Source organism: Monodelphis domestica, chromosome 5 (assembly GCF_027887165.1).
Source record: "Monodelphis domestica isolate mMonDom1 chromosome 5, mMonDom1.pri, whole genome shotgun sequence".
In the NCBI taxonomy this organism is placed as follows: Eukaryota; Metazoa; Chordata; class Mammalia; order Didelphimorphia; family Didelphidae; genus Monodelphis; species Monodelphis domestica.
This window is the reverse complement of record NC_077231.1, coordinates 130,333,582-130,355,085: the sequence shown is the minus strand read 5'-3', so window position 1 is coordinate 130,355,085 and position 21,504 is coordinate 130,333,582. Positions and strand designations below refer to the sequence as shown.

Here is a 21,504-nt window from a genome sequence, read left to right as displayed (position 1 = left end):
GACCACTTGGAAAGAAATTATGGGGAGATATCCATTCACCCAAGACAAGAAGGTATAAACAGTTGTCATTAGATGCAGGAAGGAATGTCCACATCACTAGGATTAAAGATGTATTGAAGCACCATTAAAACATCTTTTTACCTATTAAAAACAGGAAAACAACTCCTTTTGATAGGTAGGTTTTCTACATGTAAGTATTTAGAAAAGTAGAAGAAACCTTATTAGTCAATTAGTCAAATCCCTTATTTGACGGTTGTAGAAATAGAATTTAAATGACTGTCCCAGGGTCACACAGCTAGTTAGTGGCAGCAGTTGGAACTAAAGACCACATCTCAACTTTTACTTTAGTAGTCTTTCCATTAGACCATGCTTAAAATGTTGAATTAAATAAATTTCTGCTATTTATCATTGATTTTAAAAGAATTACAAGGGGTCAGTTAGGTGCTTCAGTGAATTGAGTGCCAGACCTGGAGACAGGAGGTCCTGGGTTCAAATGTGGCCTCAGACACTTCCTAGCTATGTGACCTTGCACAAATCATTTAACCTACATTGCTTAGCCCTACTATTCTTCTGCGTTGGAACCAATATGGATTACTGATTGAAGACCAAAGGCAAGGATTTAAAGAAAAAATATTTTTAATTGCAGAAGATAGCAGTTTTATGCATTCATTTAAACTATAATGATGTCATGATAAACTATAATGCTATTAAAACAAACACAATGCTCATCTCTTATTCAGCAATAAGAATTCTATGACATGGATTATGGGTTTGTCTAAGAAAAAGCTATGGAAATATGACTAGTCCCTATATTATTTATTCTAAAAAGCTGGAACCAATCTCATTTTTTATAGTAAACATAAATTAATTCCTAGCTTTTAGTAGCAACTATAATGACAAGCCTTTAAACAGATTCATACATAGACAAATGTCACATAAAAATTCATAGGACATTTCAAAAGTAAATACAAATCACGTTATCAAATTATAACTATCACATCTCAGTTTCTTGTCTTCAAGTATTTATAGGTAATATTTAATTTAGAATTCTAATTATTCTTAAAACAGTATCTCTAGGTATACAAAAGTATTCTGAGAAACAATAATGAGCTTTGCTAACCAATAATTAATAGAAAGTGTAACTTACTCTGCCCACAGGGCTCACTGGATGCACTGCATAATCTGAAGTCAAATTATAGTTAGCAGCTTCATTTATCATGCTTATGGGTCGTTCCTTCTTTTCTTCCGAGGTCATAGTTGTAGTGGTTCTGAAAATACAATATGCCAAAGCACTAGAACTTGCTGTGTATGGAGATAACTTTTTAATTAAAGTTTCCTAGTTGTGGCAGTGTGACCTACTTTTTCAAACTTTACCAATGCTGGTTATTGTGTTCATCCCCATCTAGCTTAATGCACTTTTTATTTAAATAATCATATTTCACTCACATTCTACCAAGATGATTTAATTCTAGATTTGGGGATTGTGTACTCTCCCATTTCCCATGATCATTTGTAAACTGAGGCTCAGCAGTGCTACTTTTCTCAGTAAGTAGGTCATATGAGATATCCAAAAACAATTACTAGATACAATTTAAACTAATGAGAGTTGTAGAAAAAATATCATTATTAGGGAAGTCTGATATTAGTTCATAAGAAAATAGCTTTCTCCTCTGAGGTGGAACCATATTCTCCTTTCCCTCCTCTGGTTCTCTTCCTTTTTCTAGTTCTCTTTTTCTATAATTTATATCTTCATATTTCTCATGTCCAAGATCTCCCCACATGATTAAACAGATATTAAACCATCTATTTAACATTTAGATTTCCAATGCCATAACTAAAGATTATTGCTACAAAGCATGTTTTGTCTAGCTCTAAATTGCATGACCTTCTTCAATTCATTCACTGAATGCTTGTAGAGCAGGGGATCTGCGTTAATTATAGTAGAAAAATCGAAAGGAAAATAGGGGACATATACTTGGTAAAACTTTAGTGATATAAATCACAGATCTTCACTTATGTGGAAAGCTGAGACCCAGGAAATGAGGGAAAATGTCCTTTATACTGCCAAAATAATTGTTTCAGTTTCTATGTACTAAAGTTTGTTAACTTTATTCAAAGGAAAGTCCCCCAGAAACACATTCAGAAAATGTTTACTCTGACAGTTTTGACAAGCTTCGTTACTTGATTTCTTAGCCACAGCAGGTTAGGAGCAGCAAATTAGAAGTGGATAAGAGTTACTGTTAAAAACAGGAACAATGACAGCAGAAAGCAAATGAGCTACATCCCTGGATATTAAAAAAAAAATTAAGATGAGATTGATGAACCACTGTCAGTGATTCTTAAAAAAAAAAAAATAACAGAATGAGCAAGCTGTCACAGAATTAAAGATGGAAACAAGTCCACAATTTTTTTTTTTAAAGAAAGAGAAGAGTCTGCAAAAATTAGAAGCCTCTGAACTTGATTTTAACTGCTGGAAAATGACAGAATACATTGTTTTTTAAAAGTTTCTGAATATGTAATTTCTAGAAAAGGAAGATTATTAAGAGTCAGCATGGTTTCATTAAAAATAGGTCATGCTAGACTATTCTATTTTGCTTTGTGAGGATTACTAAACTGTAAGAACAAGGGAATAGAGTCAATAAAATTTATGTAATTTTTAGTCACATCTTTCATATTATTCTTGTGGAAAAGATGGAGAGAAGAGGACTAAACAACAGTACAATTAAAGGGATACCAAACAAGCTGATACACTGGAAACAAAGAATGATCATTAATGATTTATTTGATGACAGCTTGGAAAGATGTTCCAGATTAGCTATATTTGAGCCTATGGAACACAACATTTTCATCTCTGACTAAAATAAAGGCTTGGGTCATATATTTATGAAGTTTTTGGATCACACAAGGAGGTTGAGATAGCTAACAAACTGAAAGATAGTCAGGTTTCAAAACTATCTAAGCGAGCTAACTATTTTGGATCAAATCTAATATGGTATAATTTAATAGCAATAACTTTAAAGTCTTATACTTGGGACCAGAAAATCAACTTTCCAAGTACAAGATGAGGAAGGTGTGGCTAAATAATAGCTTTAGGCAGATTAAAGCTCAATGAGTTGGCAACGAGATGGCAATGAAGAAAACCACTGTGATGGTAGGCTGCATTAATAAGGGCAAAATATCAATGACTAGGGAGATGAGAGGTGACTGTCCTTTGGTCAGACCATATTAATAGTTTGTATTCAGATCCAAAGGCCACATTTTAGGAAGGATACTGATAAACAGGAGGACAACAAGGACACTAAAGAATTTCAACTCCAAGCTACACAAATATAGAACTAGGGATGTTTATCTTACAGAAGAAAAAATCTTGAAGAAAGAGATGACATGACAGCTGTCTCCAAGTATTTGGGGGGTTATCTTCTAAAAGAGGGATAAGATTTGCTCTGTTTGGTTCCTAGAAGACACAAGTAGAACAATGGGCAAAGTTGAAGAGATGCCAATTTAGGCATGATGTAGGGGAAACCTATTAACAATTAGAGTGATCAAAAATGAAATGGATGGAACTAACTAGACCCCATCACTTGACAGCCTTTGATGATTAGCTGGTTGAACTCACTTTTAGAGTATGTTACAGGGAGGATTCTTGTTCAGTGTTATGGGGTTTAAGCTGACATTGGAGACTAGATGTGTTTCTTTCAGCTCAGAAATTCTAAAATTCTAATGTAAGAAAATAAACAAAACTCTATAAAAGAACTTTTGAAAAAAATGGACATTCTGAGACTCTATCCACCACACAGCAATAAGGTATCATCATATTACATCAAATATTGATCACAGATGTTTAAAATACTGACTAATGAAGCATAAGGATAAATGTTATTTTAAGTGCATTATATAAGATAGCAATAAATTTTTTTAAAAATCTGATTACCGATTTTTTAGAGTAGGGAGGGACTTTAACCATCATCCATTCCAACTTCTTCATATTATATATCTCATAAACAAGGTTCATAGAAGTTAAGAAAGTTGACCAAGATTATACAGGTGGGAATTGACAGAGCTAGGAAATAAACTTCGGTGCACTGATTCTACCTCTAAATAGTGTTCCTTCCATTACATTAAGCTGAAGAGCAAGCTTCATGTTCACAGAAAATTCATTTTTATGGACTAGTTCATTCCTGAACAAATAAAGCATTACACAGATTTCTTGAGGCATGTAACTGGCACAAATTCATGCTTATATCAATCTTCATTCTAAAATTAACTATGGCTTTGATGAGAAAAGGAATTTGTTGTTATTTAAAACAAAACTTCACAAAATAATCAACAAATGTGCTTTACTTAGATATAACGCAGAGAGGCAGCAGTTAAGATTTGGAATAATACCAACTTCCTGCATGGACAATAACTCCTTTTTAGTAAGTTTAAATAGTGTGTGATGGGCAAGAGTGGTCTACAAAATTAGTAAGGCAACTGAACCACTGAACAATGAAAGAAGGAAGAATTTAGTTAGGAACTGAAGGAGAAGGAAAGGAAGAGCAAAATATGAAGTACTAAAGTCAAGTATTTTATAAATAAAGGGGGAAAAGGCAGCTTAATTTTCATTTTACCTATGGATTAAAAGTAATCCCCACCCCCCATTTTTCATTATGGAGTTAAATAAACTGACTCAACATCTAATCACACTATTAGAGAATTTTAGTTGCAACTGATATATCATTGGTCACATTGTCTAACCCTTAAAAGAATCCCTTCTATAACATATCTGAAAAAATATTCAGCTCTTGCTTGAAGACTTCCAGTGATGAGGAAATCCCTGCTTCCCAAGGCAGCCACTTTTCCATAGCTCTTTCTTGCTAGAAAGGTACAGCATGCCCAAATTTTCCCCTTTGTGATTTAATTTCTTTCTCTCATTTCTAATTTTCCCTCTGGGCCCAAACTAGGTAATAAGCTTTGGTATATATAATATGCAACAACAGATATACTGCCCACCTCCATCCTTTTGTCTTCTATTTCCCCAGGTTAAATTAGTCAGAGCTTCTTCAACTAATCTTCAGAGAGAATCATTACATAGCATTTTTGTGTTCTGAGTGCTCTCCTCTGGTGACTCTCCACCTTATCAATAGATTTTCCTAAATTGCAGCACATGAAAATGAACAAACATGATATTCTAGAAGTGATCTGACTCCTGGAAGGCACAGCAGGATCCTCCTCAGGGCTGGAAATTATGTTTCACTTAAATTCAGCTTGAGAGCACAAACTTCCCATAGCTTATATTTGTGAAACTCTTTTCTAAATCTAATGTAAAACATTTGTATCTATTAAATTTTATCTTATTAGATTTGTCCTAATTCTAGGCCTGTCAAGACCTTTGTGGACGCTGAATGTCAACCAAAGCGTTAGCTAGCCTTTACTTTGTTATTTACAAATTCATGCAAATCATCAATCACAAGATTTTTAAATGCACAGGATGAATCATAGCTCCTTAGGACAATCCTATGGAGAACTTCTAAGCTGATACTAAACCATCAATGACTACTTTTAGGACCTAGAAATCCAACTAGTCTTGAATTAATCTGACTGAACTATTAACTAACTTGTAGCTCTTTATCTTTTCCATTAGCTAGTATGAAAAAATTTAGTAGGTGCTTTGCTCATTTAATGATTTAAGAATATTCCCTAAATGGGTAAAAGTAGCACCTTTTTTGTTGCCAAAAGCACACAAAACAGAACAGCACAATACACACATACACAAAAGATAGAAACAAAATGGGCATGGATTTATTGGAGAATAGCTGAAAGAAACTGTAGTATAGGAATGCATTTCACTCTTAAGAAATGATGAATATTGCTAAAACAAAAAAGTATATACAGAATTCAGAATAACTCAATGACTTTTAAAAAGTGATGTAAATTAAGTTCAACCTGGAAACAATATACATAAAAATTAATTATATTTGTTGTTATTTTATTCAGCCTTTCACTGGTATCTGACACTTTGTAACCCAGACTTACTGTAATGGTGTGGAAATAAGAAAATGGAAAATCCTGCAACAGAGATGCAATAGCAAAGACTGCTGACCTGTCATTCAAATGAGAACACTCTGTTTGGAATTTGACCAGGAGAAACAGTTGGAAGAAAAGATTAGATCAACTGAAGCCTGAGGACTTTGTCTTTGAAGACAGAAAGAAGTCTGTTGTCTCTTTTGGCTTTAGCCTTGAAGCCTGAAGCCTGAAGGTGGTCTCTTGGCTTGGAGACAGAAGAAAGAAGGACAAAAGTCCAGCTTTCTCTGACTTGCTCTGTTGTGATACAAGGATTGCACTTCCAGACCTGTCAGTCCATTTTCTCAAATTGAACTATATCCCTCCAACCTAAGACTTATTCTAGTATTAGGGAAACCCCAAACCCTCTTTCCTTCCATTTCTTCTCTTTCCTTTCTTTCCCAATAAACCCCTTAATTTAGAGAAGAGAAATAGTATTTTGAGACATCATAAATGCTTTAAAGAAACCAATAGAAGAAACATCAGGAAGGGGGAGGAAAAGGGGGGGAAAGGGAGGAAGAAGGGAGGAAGGGAGAAAGGAAGATTAACAGTCCTGATCTTTAGTTATTATTTACCATTCAAATAATCCCTTATTACATTACTAACTGCCCTGACTAATAAAATAAATTAATGTAAATGAAAACAATAAAGTCCTGGAGAACAGGATAACACTTATTTTCTCTGGGAAGAAATGTAAGATATCATGGGAGAATATTACATACAGTGCTATATGCAATAAACTTTTCATTCGGTTTTGTTAAACTTTTTTTTTTTTGGTCACTAGAGAAGATTCAATGCAAGTAGGGATGGGAAGAGTTACACACTGGGGAAACATTGTGAGTAAAAAACAAAAGGCATCAATTTAACTTTTAAAATAAAATTTTTGTGATTCAAAATAATTTTTTAAAAACCTAGGTAAACTAAACCTTGTCAAAACCACATAAAAGAAATAAAATTAAATTTAAAAAAAGTTTAAAAATAATATAGGTAAATTAACTTCTCTTTGTCAAAAAAGGAAATAAAGTTGTTTCCACATAACTTATTCTTGCATCTATTTACCATTAATTTGTTTTCTAGATGTTCACTATCATTATCCACTTAATATAGTCTAGATACTTTCCAAAGATTCAAATCAAGTTCACTGGCTTATAGTATAAACATTTGCTTTTGCTTCTTTTGAAAACTGGGAAGTTGGCCCTTTTCCTAATCCTGTGGTACCTCTCCTGCTCTTTCTGATCCTTCAAAGAACCAGTCAGTTCTTTTTTGTTTATTTGTTTTTTTAAACCCCTTACCTGCCATCTTAGAATCAATACTGTGTATTGGCTCCAAGGCAGAAGAGTGGTAAGGGCTAGGCAATGGGGTCAAGTGACTTGCTTGCCCAGGGTCACACAGCTGGGAAGTGTCTGAGGCCAGATTTGAACCCAGGACCTCCCATCTCTAGGCCTGGCTCTCAATCCACTGAGCCACCCAGCTGCCCCCTACCAGTCAGTTCTTTAAGAACCTAAGAACATGTTCATGATGGACAGATGCTTGGAACTCATGGAGAGTGGGAGCATACTTTTCTTAATATCTCTATTTATCTCAAGTGTCTACTCCCTGTGGGTCATTCTATTTTGTCCTTTGCAATCCAAACTTCAGAGAAGAACAGAAGCAAAGTCAGAATAGAGCAGCTCTTTGCTTTGTCTGTCCTCAAGTTACCCTTCTTGGAAGCTCCTTTTCTCTCAAAAATATCTCAAAACAAAATGGGGTAGGGTTGGAGGGGAGGAAAGAAAGGACAGGGAGGTGGCTCAGTGGATAGAGCCACAGTTAGGTCTCCCTATCCTTAAAACTTTCATTTGACTCTCATCTTGTCAAGTCCTCATTCAAGGACCTAGAAAAGCTCTTTACCCATCTCTACTTATTTTCTTCTTGCTTGCATCTTAACTGCTTATAATTTGGCTTCCTATATGGTTGTTGAGTTATTAAGGATCTCTCAGCTGCCAAATCTGATGGCCCTTTCCCATTCCTCAGCCTTCTGCCCCCAAATGAAGCTAAGACCTAAGTTCAAATTTAATCACTGTGTCTCAGTTTCATCAATTGTAAAATGGAATAAATAGCATCTGCCTCTTTTGGGGTGGTTAAGAGATCAAATGAGATAACATTTGTTAAGTGCTTAGCATGGCACCAGGCATATGGTAGGTACTCTATAAATGGTTTTTTTTTCTTTTCTTCCTACTATTTTGAACTCAATATGACCAACATTGAACTCATCCCCAAACCAATTTCTTTTCCAAAGTTCCCGATTTCTTTCAAAGGGAGAAATGTTCTTCTAGTCAGATTGGAATCCCTGCTGGAGAACCTCATTAGCATCTCAACACCTTGAAAAACATTCCAAACTTCCTTCCTCTTACTAACCTCTTGCCTTTGTCTGTTTTCCTAATTTGTCTTACTAACTACCTTCTTATTCTCCTTTGGTCTTTGTTTCTCTTTGCTCCTCTTTCAAGTCTTCTACCTTTTACTCTTCTACCTGAGGTCCTTCCCCCTGGATTCTTCTAGATGATTCTTATTTATATTCTCCTAAAAAATCAAACTTTAGCCTTTTGTATAATTTCAAGATCCTCTAAAGCAGATGTGTCAAAAACATAGCAGCCAGCAATATTCCTAACTGTGACTCAAAATAGATTAAAATGTAACTAGATTATCTTTAATAAAATAAACAAAAATGTAATAAAACACAGATAACATTACAAATGAAAAATAAGTCAATATTAGGTCACAGAGATCCTTAGTATGGATTAGAAGCCCCTGACTAATATGTGAGTTTGATATTACTTATTTGAGGCACTTAAATGTCTTCTATTACTTCTTGGACTCAATACTTCTTTCTTAATGATTGTTAAATTACAAAGGATTTGGCATGCATCTTCATAGATATGCCACCAGAAAATTCCTTCTAAGTTATCCTTAAGCCATTAACAATTATGTTTGTCTACAATAATGTCTAAAGAAACTCTACCAAATCCTTTTGTAAAATAAAAGTACATTACTGAATTATCTACAGTGCATACTCTTCATTTAAAAAGCTAAGTGCAAATTAAAAATAGAAAAGTAGATGAGCAGGAAAATCCAGATAAGTAAGCATCAGAAACAATGAAACTCACTAACTCAATGTTGGTTAACTTGATAAACCTGAGAACATAAAATAATTGAAGAAAAATCTTCCCATTTGCCAAGAATTACTGAGAAAGTGGGAAAGCAGTCTGGGAAAAATTATGATTAGGACAAAATGTTGTACTATTTGCTATATTATGTTCATAATGTATGCGATCTAGTTATTCTATGAAAAAAAAATTAGAGAAGAATGGGATTAGGAACTTTTTTCAGGTAAGGGGTATAGAATATCCTAAAAGCAAAAATGGATAATTTTGGTGATGTGCATTAAATTTAAAAGCTTTTACATGAGCAATATTGATTTTATAAGAATCAGAAGGAAAATTATGATTTCATTAGTATAGTCAATCCCTTCGACCCTCCATTCTCCATCTGCTATATTGTGCTATCTTTCATTAAAGCAATTTAATTTCTTTTACCCAAAGGCCCAAACCTCAGCAATGCAGTTTTAAATGTGGCTGCCATATACATTCATTTGAAACCAAATTCATCTAATACTTCTTACTAAAATTTTGAAGTTACCGCTACTATCAGGATTTGGAGGGACAGGCCAGGAAATTATGAGAGCAGAGAAGCTGAGGGTGGGCTAGGATTAAGAAGATCTTAAAAAAAAAATCCTTCTCTTCTGTCTTAGAATTGATACTAATATCTCTTAAAAATCTTTCCATCCACACTACTAACCATCTGAGTTTAGATGACAGTCTAGATTCAATCCTTTCCTTCCTTACCTAAAAAATTGTGCCTCATTAATCTATTTAGATCCCTCATGTACTACAATGTTAGCATAGTTAGCTATTAATAAATGTTTGTGGAACTGAAAATTATCAGTTAAATGTTAGTGTGACAAACCAAGGACTTACCCCTTTTATTAGTTAAAACAATTTATAAAATCTCAGCCTTCATGATAAAATCTTTGAAGGTCCTTGTGCTATTCCAAAGAAATCAAACAAAGTCATTAGTGTTGGCAGTTTCACCTGAGTACAAATATTCAGGATGACAAGATTTACTAAGAGAATCTTACTTTGAATGAAAATAAAAGCTGCATTCTCTAAGTAACAAGTTTAATATTAAAGGAAGTGATAAATTGGAAAAGTAATTATTTTGTAATAAATTCATATACTTACTGTTCATTTACGACGAAAATACAATTATCCTGTGATGGTTGTCCTGTAACTGGATGTTTGCAGGTCACTTTCCGTTCATTATGACTATAAGAAGTACATGAGAAAAACAAAATTTTTTAATGTAAAAATTTGTTTACAACTGGCACCTTACAGGTTTTTTTTACCCCCTAGCAATGTAAGTGTACCTTAAATAGTTTTTAAATAATGTAAATTAGGACACCTACGTTGCTCAGTGGTTAGAGTTAGGGCATCCTGGGTTCAAATCTGACCTCAGACACTTCATAGCCATGTGACCCTGGGCAAGTCATTTAACCCCCATTGCTTAGCCCTCACCACTCTTCTGCCTTGGGACCAATACAGAGTATTGATTCTAAGTTAGAAGGGAAGGAAGAAGGAGAGAGGGGAAGGGGGGGGGGGGAGAAATAGAGAGAGTGTGGGATGGTGGTGGCTTTTTAAAATATGAAAATCAACCTCAACAGAATTGCAATAGTTGTAAAATGGTGATTAGACAGAATGAGTTGTTAGAAAAATCTATGCATGTGTTCAGTTTTACACATTAAATTAGAGTTAATGGTTCAATCATCAAAGGATAGAAACTCTTTACAAACTCTTATATTATTATATGAAAGACTGTCCCATATCACTTTTTTTTTTTTAAATAAAACCCTTACCTTCTGTCTTAGAGTCAATACTGTGTATTGGCTCCAAGGCAGAAGAGTGGTAAGGGCTAGGCAATGGGGGTCAAGTGACTTGCTCAGGGTCACACAGCTAGGAAGTGGCTAAGGCCAGATTTGAACCTAGGACCTCCCATCTCTAGGCCTGGTTCTCAATCCACTGAGCTACCCAGCTGCCCCCTCCCATATCACTTTTAAGAAATCATAAATGACCACTCTATTGCAAATATTGATAATATGGAAATAGGTTTTGATAAACCATATACATAAAAGCCAGTGGAATTGCTTGTCGGCTCGGGGGGAGGGGGAGAATATGAATCTTGTAACCATGGAAAATTATTCTAAATTAATTAACTAAAAAATGTAAGCCAAAAAATAAGAAAGAAAAAAGAAAAAGAAAATCAAAACAGCTCTGAGTCAGCAAAACTGACAAAGATGACAAAAGTCCACAATAGAGGCAATGTAGAAAGATAAGTAAACTGTGAATAGTGAGCTATCAACTACCACATTTTAAAAAAGCTCAGAATCACTTATAATAAGAGAAGCAGCATACTCTTTGATCTTGCAAAACCACTAACTGACATATACATCAGAAAAAAGATAGAAGGAAAGGTCATTTGTACATAATAACATTTATGGCAGCACTTTCCTAGAGCAAGAAAACTAGAATTAATGGAGACTCAAATGTTGGGAACTTTTTAACAAATTGTAGTATAAGAATATAATAGCATATTATTGTTGTAAGAAATGCCCAATATGATAATTTCAGATAAATGTCTATAATCTTAAATAGAATGAAATAAGTAGAACCAGGAGAAGAAATACAAATGTCAGATTTTATAATAAATAATTTTCAAAGATATTGATCAAAGCAGTGACAACCACAAAGGTAAGAGACTAATAATGAAGTATGCTGCCTACCTCTTAGGAGAAGAGTAATGGACTAGAAGAGCCAGACTAAGGCGTTATCATTCATGGCCAATGTTTTGGTTTGCTTTGTCTGTATTTATTTGTTACAAGGGAAAGTCATCTCTTGCTGGGAGGGGGGGGTGTTAATAGTATAAAATGCAAAAAATCTTTTAAAGAATCATTTAGGAATACATAGGAAAAAATTAAACCCAGAAGGGGCTATAAAGTAGGCAAAATATTAACTATCTTAATTTAATATAATTCTTAAAAATAAATTACATATACCAAATCACAATTTCATATGCATTGATCTTTTTAATTCTTACATATGATTTGCTGATAATTATTAAGTTCATAATAAAAAAGAAACAAAAGACAGACTAACTACTACATTGTTAGAATTATAGGTATAATCATTCTGGAAAGCAGTTGGATTAGGGGACGGTTTGACAAAATATGATACTATGAATATAATGTAATGTTTTAGTACCATCAGAAACAATTTGGGAACATTCAAATAAGCTGATAAAAAGGCTGGATAAACCAGGAGAACAATTTAAATAATGATTACAATAATAAAAAAGAAAATGATATCGAAAGACATCACAACTCTGATTAAGTGACTAACCATGATTTCAGAGAGCTGTTGGTGATGCATAATTCCTTTTGGCAGTGTGTTTACAGACTTACAGTGTTACAGCTTACACATTTTGTGTGTGCACAGTTGTTTATGTGTTGTCTTCTCCCATTCAAATATCAAGTTCCTTTACAGCAAGGGCAGTGTTTTGGACTTTCTTTATATCCCCAGAATTTAGCACAGCGCCTAGCATATAATAAACAAGGTAATTGTTTATTGATGATGATAGTGATGAATGAGGGAAACACCCTTAGATATTATTATATTAGTTTGATTAGTTCGTCACCTGACTGCAAAAACAAAGACAACAGAGAGACTCATCCTGGAAGCTCTCTTCGCAGATGACTGTGCTCTCATGGCCCACCAAGAAAATCATCTTCAAACCATTGTGGACAGGTTCTCCACCGCAACAAAACTGTTTGGCCTGACGATCAGCCTCAGCCAAACAGAGGTGCTGTTCCAATCTGCACCAGGGAGGCCAACGAACCAGCCATGCATTACAATCAACGGCACGCAGCTTTCTAACATCAACACTTTCAAGTACCTGGGCAGCACCATCGCCAACGACGGGTCCCTAGACCACGAGATCAATGCCAGGATCCAAAAGGCCAGCCAGGCACTCGGGCGGCTGTGCTGCAAAGTCCTCCAACACAGAGGTGTAAGCACTGCGACGAAGCTCAAAGTGTATAATGCAGTGGTCCTCAGCTCGCTCCTGTACGGTTGTGAGACATGGACACTGTACCGGAAGCACATGAAACAGCTGGAGCAATTCCACCAACGCTCCCTCCCGTCAATCATGAGGATCCGATGGCAGGACCGAATCACCAATCAGGAAGTCCTCGACAGAGCCAACTTCACCAGCACAGAAGTCCTGGTCCTCCAAACCCAGCTATGATGGTCTGGACACGTCATCCGCATGGACCCACAGCGAATACCAAGACAGGTATTCTATGGTGAACTGTCAGCTGGACTCAGGAAACAAGGCCAACCAAAGAAAAGATTCAAGGATCAGCTAAAGTCCAACTTGAAGTGGGCTGGCATGACACCAAAGCAACTAGAACTCACTGCCTCTGTCAGAAGCAGCTGGCGAACCCACATTCACCATGCCGCCGCCACCTTTGAAGATGAGCGACGTCGACGTCTTGCTGCTGCGTGTGAACACCAACACCAGGCCACAACCGCACCTCCCGTAACAACTGGCGTCCCAGGCCCCATGTGCCACAAACTGTGCGCCTCAGCCTTTGGACTCCAAAGCCACATGAGGGTACATCAATAGATGATAATGCACAAAGACAATCCTCATTCTCGGTCACCGAGAGACTACTATATATATATATAAATTTGATTTCCTAAATCAAATTTCTTTACTGCAAAGAAAGTTATATTAAGATGGGAAAGCCAGGAAATGATATTTGTTCTTATCATTAAAATAAATTTATTTTAAAAAACGAATTGGGAAAAGTGGACACTAACAACTAGAAAGACTGGCTACAATTTTTGAGGCAACACATTATTTTAGCTTTGAAGAAGGACAAGAGTTCTGAGAAAAAGGAATTGAGAACAAAGTGCAGAATACATTGAGGACAGTTTGGTTAACAGGTTGGTGGAATTAGAATGTAAACTTCATGAAGGAAAGTACTGCCAACCTAGTTGGCTAAAAAGATAGCTGGAAAACATATTTCAGATGAAATAAAATGAAAAATTAGTTTTGTCCAGCAGTCTCCAAACTTTTGATTGTACATATCTATTGGTAAGCTATAATAGAGCAGATACCTCTAACTGTGTATATTTACTTAATTATAATATTTTACACATTTGCTATAATGCTCTAGTAATTATACATAGTATAATTGCCATCTAGAATGGTTGGATCAATTCACAACTCCACCAGCAATGAATTAGTGTCCCCACTTTACCACATCCCCTCCAATATTCATTACTTTCCTTTGCTGTCATGTTAGCCAATCTGCTAGGTGTGAGGTGATAACCTCAGAGTTGTTTTGATTTGCATTTCACTGATTATAAGAGAGTTAGGACACTTTTTCATGTGCTTATTGATAGTTTTGATTTCTTTATCTGAAAATTTAGGCAATATATTTGAATAAAATAATGGGAAAAAATTTCTGATACTCATTTTTAAGTTTTAGAATTTTTCCCACATTAATAAGAGCTATATAGGATTTAATGTCAAGTGATTGTTCTTAAGTTTAACAGAAGTTATATACTTTTCCATGATTGTATTATTTTCATTGAACATCACCACAAATAACCAAATGCATTATGTCACTATAAATACGCATGCACGTCACTATAAATACGCATGCACACATGCTTCTTTTATTGACTTTTTAAAAGGTATAGAGTATTAATAGAAATAAAAAATTACATGTAAAGTTTTAGCTTGTCTAATGAAGGACAGATTAGTACCCAAAAAGACTTTTGGGCAAGATTTAGAAGAATAATATTTTGTCATGAAAGAACAACAAAGAAGTTTTCCTCTTTGTCTCACTAAAAAACCTGGTATCTTTAACTATTTTCCCAGGAACATTTCTCATTAGGCAATGTGCTGATAACAGTCCTCATTGTTGATAACATGGAAATATCGAATCTTTTCTTTTCCAATAATACTGAATACTACTCAATTTTCAAACTATGAATGAAACTTGTTCTAATATGAATAACATTTTATAACTTCAAGAGAATTTGTTCCAAATTTCTCATTTTAGACTAAAAAACTGAGGCTGGCTAATGGGAAACCTTAATCTTGTTTCCATCTCCTCTTCCAGACGTATTCCACATTATATATCATGTAAAATACAGCTAGCCTATATGCCATTCCCTCACCTTCAACATTCTATAATCTGTCTTTGTACTTTCTACACAAGCTCTCAACATACCTGGAAAAAAATCCCTTCTCATTTTCTGCTTCTTAGAATCATTATTTTTCTTCAAGGCTCTGCTCTGGAGGCACTTCTACCCAAGCCTTTCCCCAGCTATGAGTGATAGCCCTATGTTTTAGTCCACTATAGAATGTAAGTTCTAGAATGGCAGAAATTCTGAGTATAATAACCTTACCCAGAGTAGGCAGTTATTAAATATTTGTTTTTATCTGTGGTCAGCCAGAGCAAGAGGCAAAACTACATCCCAGTTGAGGGCTCATGGCACTAATCAAGCCATTTCTAATTTCCATATGTCAAGAATCATCAACCATAGGTTTGAGGCTCAAAGAAACTTTCTTTAGAAGTCCCCCATTATTCTACAGATAAGGAGACTGAAGCACAAAGAGGCAGAGTGGCTGTCAAAGGTGAGAGGAATTTGGCTCAAGGCAAAAGTCAACCAATATTTATTAAAGTTTACTCTGTGTTAGGCTCTGTGTTAAGTGCTGGGGATACAAAGAAGAAAAACACAGTTCTTTTTTTTTTTTTAAATTTTATAGTATTTTATTTGATCATTTCCATGCATTATTCATTAAAGACAAAGACCATTTTCTTTTCCTTCCCCCCACCCCCTGTAGCCAATGCGTGATTCTACTGGGTATCACATGTGTTCTTGATTCGAACCCATTTCCATGTTGTTGGTATTTGCATTAGAGTGTTCATTTAGAGTCTCACCTCTGTCATGTCCCCTCAACCCCTGTAGTCAGGCAGTTGCTTTTCCTCGGTGTTTCTACTCCCATAGTTTATCCTCTGCTTATGAATGGTGTTTTTTTCTCCTGGATCCCTGCAAATTGTTCAGGGACATTACACCGCCCCTAATGGAGAAGTCCATTACGTTCGATTATACCACAGTGTATTAGTCTCTGTGTACAATGTTCTCCTGGTTCTGCTCCTCTCGCTCTGCATCACTTCCCGGAGGTTGTTCCAGTCTCCATGGAATTCCTCCACTTTATTATTCCTTTTAGCACAATAGTACTCCATCACCAACAGATACCACAATTTGTTCAGCCATTCTCCAATTGAAGGGCATCCCCTCATTTTCCAATTTTTGGCCACCACAAAGAGTGCAGATATGAATATTCTTGTACAAGTCTTTTTCTCCATTATCTCTTTGGGGTACAAACCCAGCAGTGCTATGGCTGGATCAAAGGGTAGACATTCTTTTATCGCCCTTTGTGCACACAGTTCCTATTTCTAAAGAGCTTACAATCTAATGGAGAAGACAAGAGGTTGAAAAAGGGAAGTGGCCCTGCCAAAACGAGTCATGAAGTTCATGTAGTCAATACAAGTAGCACAACCAAAAGTCTGAGCCTCTCTAAAGGGGGTTTTGGGAGCTCATCAGGGAGAGGCAGCTAAAGGTGTTGAAGAGGTCTTTTATTGTACTATTATTATACTCACTTTATATTTATAATATTATATTACAGCATAGATATTATATATAGAAATACTGTTCACAGCTAGGTAAATAAGAGATCTATGTAAACTTAGCTTCTCATTCTATAATTCCAAGAGACACATTTATTTTGGCAACTGCATGAAAAGCACTATATTATTCAAACCATTAATTCATTCTAAAAGCATGTATAAAGTGCCTACTAGGAGACAGACACTGCAAAGGGCTGGGAAAACAAGGATGAAAAGCAAACAGCCCCTCCCCTTAAAGAGCTTACATTCTATTGGGGGGGAGGCATTTACTTGGGGTGGGGGAAGAATAATATGTATGTATGTAGAGAAAACTACTAAACATGAACAATCATGTGGCACTTGACCTGAGATTTGATGGCAATTTCAGATGTCACAAAGGAGAGGTACAATAATCATTAAGGAACTTGAATGAATATATCCTTTTGGTTAGGTAAAGTAGTACAATGCTATTTCTTTTTTTTTTTTTAATATATTTTATTTGATCATTTCCAAGCATTATTCGTTAAAGACATAGATCATTTTCTTTTCCTCCCCCCCCCCACCCCCCATAGCCGACGCGTAAGTCCACTGGGCATTAGATGTTTTCTTGATTTGAACCCATTGCTTTGTTGATAGTATTTGCATTATAGAGTGTTCATTTAGAGTCTATCCTCTGTCATGTCCCCTCAACCTCTGTATTCAGGCAGTTGCTTTTTCTCGGTGTTTCCACTCCCATAGTTTATCCTTTGCTTATGAATAGTGTTTTTTTCTCCTGGATCCCTGCAAGTTGTTCAGGGACATTACACCACTACTAATGGAGAAGTCCATTACGTTCGATTATACCACAGTGTATTAGTCTCTGTGTACAATGTTCTCCTAGTTCTGCTCCTCTCGCTCTGCATCACTTCCTGGAGGTTGTTCCAGTCTCCATGGAACTCCTCCACTTTATTATTCCTTTTAGCACAATAGTACTCCATCACCAACATATACCACAGTTTGTTCAGCCATTCCCCAATTGATGGGCATCCCCTCGTTTTCCAGTTTTGGGCCACCACAAAGAGCGCAGCTATGAATATTTTTGTACAAGTCTTTGTGTCCATTATCTCTTTGGGGTACAGACCCAGCAGTGCTATGGCTGGGTCAAAGGGTAGATATTCTTTTGTCGCCCTTTGGGCATAGTTCCAAATTGCCCTCCAGAATGGTTGGATCAGTTCACAGCTCCACCAGCAATGCATTAATGTCCCTACTTTGCCACATCCCCTCCAGCATTCATTAATTTCCTTTGCTGTTATGTTAGCCAATCTGCTAGGTGTGAGGTGATACCTCAGAGTTGTTTTGATTTGCATCTCTCTGATTTACAATGCTATTTCTAACACAAGGGACAGAGGAAAGGCCTACTGAAAGTATACGTCTTCATTAAATTCAGTTATATTCTCAAATCTGTTACATTCCTTCAAAGATGAGAGCTTCTTTATGTAATATATAACCTATTTCCTGTCCTTTATTTGTCACTTTCAAGACATTTTGTTAAAGAAAGTTTAAGTACCTTTCTTCTCACTTGAATTTCAAAAAACAATGACATCAGCTCAAAAGACATCTTTTTAAACATCATATACACTTAACATTTAATCTGTTAATTAGCACATATGTGCTAATTTATTAATACATTATTCCTTAAAAACATAAGCAAAAGAAAAGTTACCATGCCATAAGCAATAATATACATAGGAACCTAAAGTTATTGCATCTCTCAAGTCTGATTTTGCATATTCATGTAACTGTGAAGAATTGTATTTATAAAATTTGTTCCCTGCTAGTATAATGTAGGTTCCTGGAGGACAAAGAACTGTTTCACTCTTATCTTTGTATCCTCAAGACCCAGCACAGTGCTAGGCTTGCTAAATAGAGTGGAATATGAACTTCATTCTTTACAGGAAATTTTCAACCTCCATGTCAAGTGTCATGTCAAGTACCATAGAATGCTGAAGAAGCTGTAAATGCTTAGCTTATTAAGTCATAATGTTAAACTCTGAAAATTAAACAACCAACAAACATTTATTAGGCATCCATTATGTGTCAGTCACTTTGCTAGCAGCTGTAGGTTGAAAGGAAAAGAAATGAAACGATTCTACCACCTCCAGAATTATTATCTTCACACCCCAAAGCTGCTTTTGAACTGGAAATGAGAAACATGCTAGGTGAATTGCCTTATAGGCAAAGACTTTTTAAAGTTGACTATCTATATAGTTTGGAAGTATAAAATTAAAATAAGTAATTCATTGTCTTGCTAGCACCAAGAGAAAATTTTTAAAAAATATGGTAAGGGCAGCTAGGTTGCTCAGTGGATAGAGCCAGACCTGGAGGTAGGAGGACCTGGGTTCAAATGTGATCTCAAACCACTGCCTAGCTGTGGGATCCTGGGCAAACCACCCCCATGGCCTAGCCCTTACCGCTCTTCTGTCTTAGAACTAATACTTAGTACTGATTCTTAGATAGGAGGTATGGGTTTTATAAAAAATTTCCTGTGATGTATACAGTGACCCCATACCTATTGAGGGAGATATGCTCCAGAGACCCCCACAATAGGTGAAAATCAGAAGTAGTGGCATTATATTTATATATATATTTTATGCTTTATAAACCCTTCCCACTATCTTATAAACTTTTTCCACACTCTTATCAACCTTTCCCACACTCTTATAAACACTGTGTCAATCAGCACTGAGGATACAGAACACTGCGCTGTGGTGAGTTGCCTTTCATTCCAGCAGCCAACAGTATGCCGTGTACAATCTCACAGCAAAGTTGTGTGAGACATAGAGGTGTACTGCATTTCCAATAAGTACAGTACCATATTCATCCACAAAATTCTATGATAGTGAAAACTTCACGATGAATTAAATATATCAGCAATACAGTGAAGCCACGATAAGTGAACTGTGATATAGCGAGGGATGACTATACTGTATTGTATATTGTATACTGTATTGTAATTGACAAAACTAGAAATTGACATGGATAAGATTTTAAAAATAATTTCTCTTCTCAAATTTTAACAGACACTAATTTTTAATATTCTGATATATACAGCTACACTGAAACATCTGAGGAACAATAATAATGCAATCCTTATGAACTAATTATTAAAGGTTATCAATAGAGAGAAAACATGATGGTGACAGTGTAGAAGTTAAAATCAAGGTTAAATGTCCCAAACTTTGATTCCTATTAGATACTAGTCGTGATCATAGGAAAGTCACTTAATCTTGCCTCTAATATAAAAAATTATAACCAAGATTTAGGTCTGTATTGGTGGAGGGAATTGTCACTATAGGAATTTCACCCAAAGAGCTGAAATCACAGGTCTAAAACCAAAAATAAAACTAAAATATCATTCAATTAATCTTGTATTAAAAAATTCTCCCCTGAATATTTTCTGTGACACACTAAGTAAATGTTTCTGATTAAATGAAGCTATATAGAATTTGTGAATATTCTGTATCTATACTATTAAGATCAATATTTTAAAAGTCTAAAATTGTTGGAATCATCTTTCACATCAGTGTTATATTTGGTTTTATTTTGGAGTTTTGATTATGTAAGTGTGTTCTTAAAACAATGACCGATATGGAAGTATGTTCTGCATGACAACAAAAGAGGAAAAGTCTATAGAAAGTGAAGAAAAACATTCAGGTCTTTATTTTCAATAGTAAAATGTGACAGCGTAATAAATAAATTTGTATTTACTCTGAAATACAATTAATAAGAATCACCAATACACTTTGTCTTTGAAGCTGATCCTCAGAGTATAGTTCTTTAACACCAATAAAATGCAACCCTAACTGGATTTTTTCCAATCCAAGAATCTGACACAATAATGTCACACACTAATATTTTATTGTGTTAAGATGATATCTCAAAAAATTATTTTAATTGTAGACATGAATGTTGTTTAAGCACCATGAATTTGACATTATTTCAAAAGAATTTGTATTTCATATATTACATAATGCTTTAGCAAATTATTACAAATTTATAAAGAAAAACACTCTTTTAATTACTTAAATACATAGACAAATTAAAATCTGACATAAGCCAGCTTGTGAACATCTTGTTAAAGAGCTATATTTGTGAAGGCTTATAAAAATTAAAACATCTGGTAAAATGTAATTGGATCTTATGTATTCCTGGTACTGATTTTGTGAACAACTATAACAAAAGTGAAAATAGAATGGCTATAGCCAAGAATTAAAAGTTATTTTATCAGTGATGCTGAATAGGAAAGTCAACAAAGAATTTATTTCAAACAGAAGTTATTATTTATATATGTTGGGGAAAAGTAAAGATACTTCTCTCTCCTTAAGTCACCCCTATACTAAGAGATGGGAATTTGTTATTCTAAATGAAAAACTCCATAATGGAATTTTTAAAGTGAACAATTAAGTCTCTCCAGAGGTTCTAAGGCAGTAGAGTGCTCACCATTAGCATCCTTGCTGGCATATTCCTTCTTTAAAGGAAGACTCAGGGCAATGTTTGTTCTAAGTCATCAGGATTTCCAATACTCCACACATCCAATTAGTTGGTAAATGTTTTTGTTTCTATATATTATCACTTTCATTCATTTATTC

At 35.2% G+C, this 21,504-nt stretch overlaps 1 protein-coding gene across 37 annotated transcripts in view; it reads right to left on the bottom strand.

Moving 5' to 3' along the window:
- The window catches only part of PLEKHA5 (pleckstrin homology domain containing A5), a 179,151-nt gene that overhangs the window by 92,603 nt on the left and 65,044 nt on the right, over positions 1-21,504 (bottom strand). For 32 of the 37 annotated variants that reach the window (XR_008912200.1, XR_008912199.1, XM_007503558.2 and 29 more), the window contains 2 exons: positions 10,317-10,400; positions 1,148-1,268 (listed from right to left, as the gene is read on the bottom strand). Coding sequence is in view for 33 of the 37 variants with exons in the window: in XM_007503558.2 (XP_007503620.2) it covers positions 1,148-1,268; positions 10,317-10,400 (205 nt within the window). In the remaining 4 variants the exon portion in view is untranslated. Of the gene's footprint in view, positions 1-1,147; positions 1,269-10,052; positions 10,121-10,316; positions 10,401-12,527; positions 12,723-21,504 lie in introns of those variants that run through there. The other 5 variants (XM_056799335.1, XM_007503581.2, XM_007503572.3 and 2 more) reach the window with 4 other exon arrangements.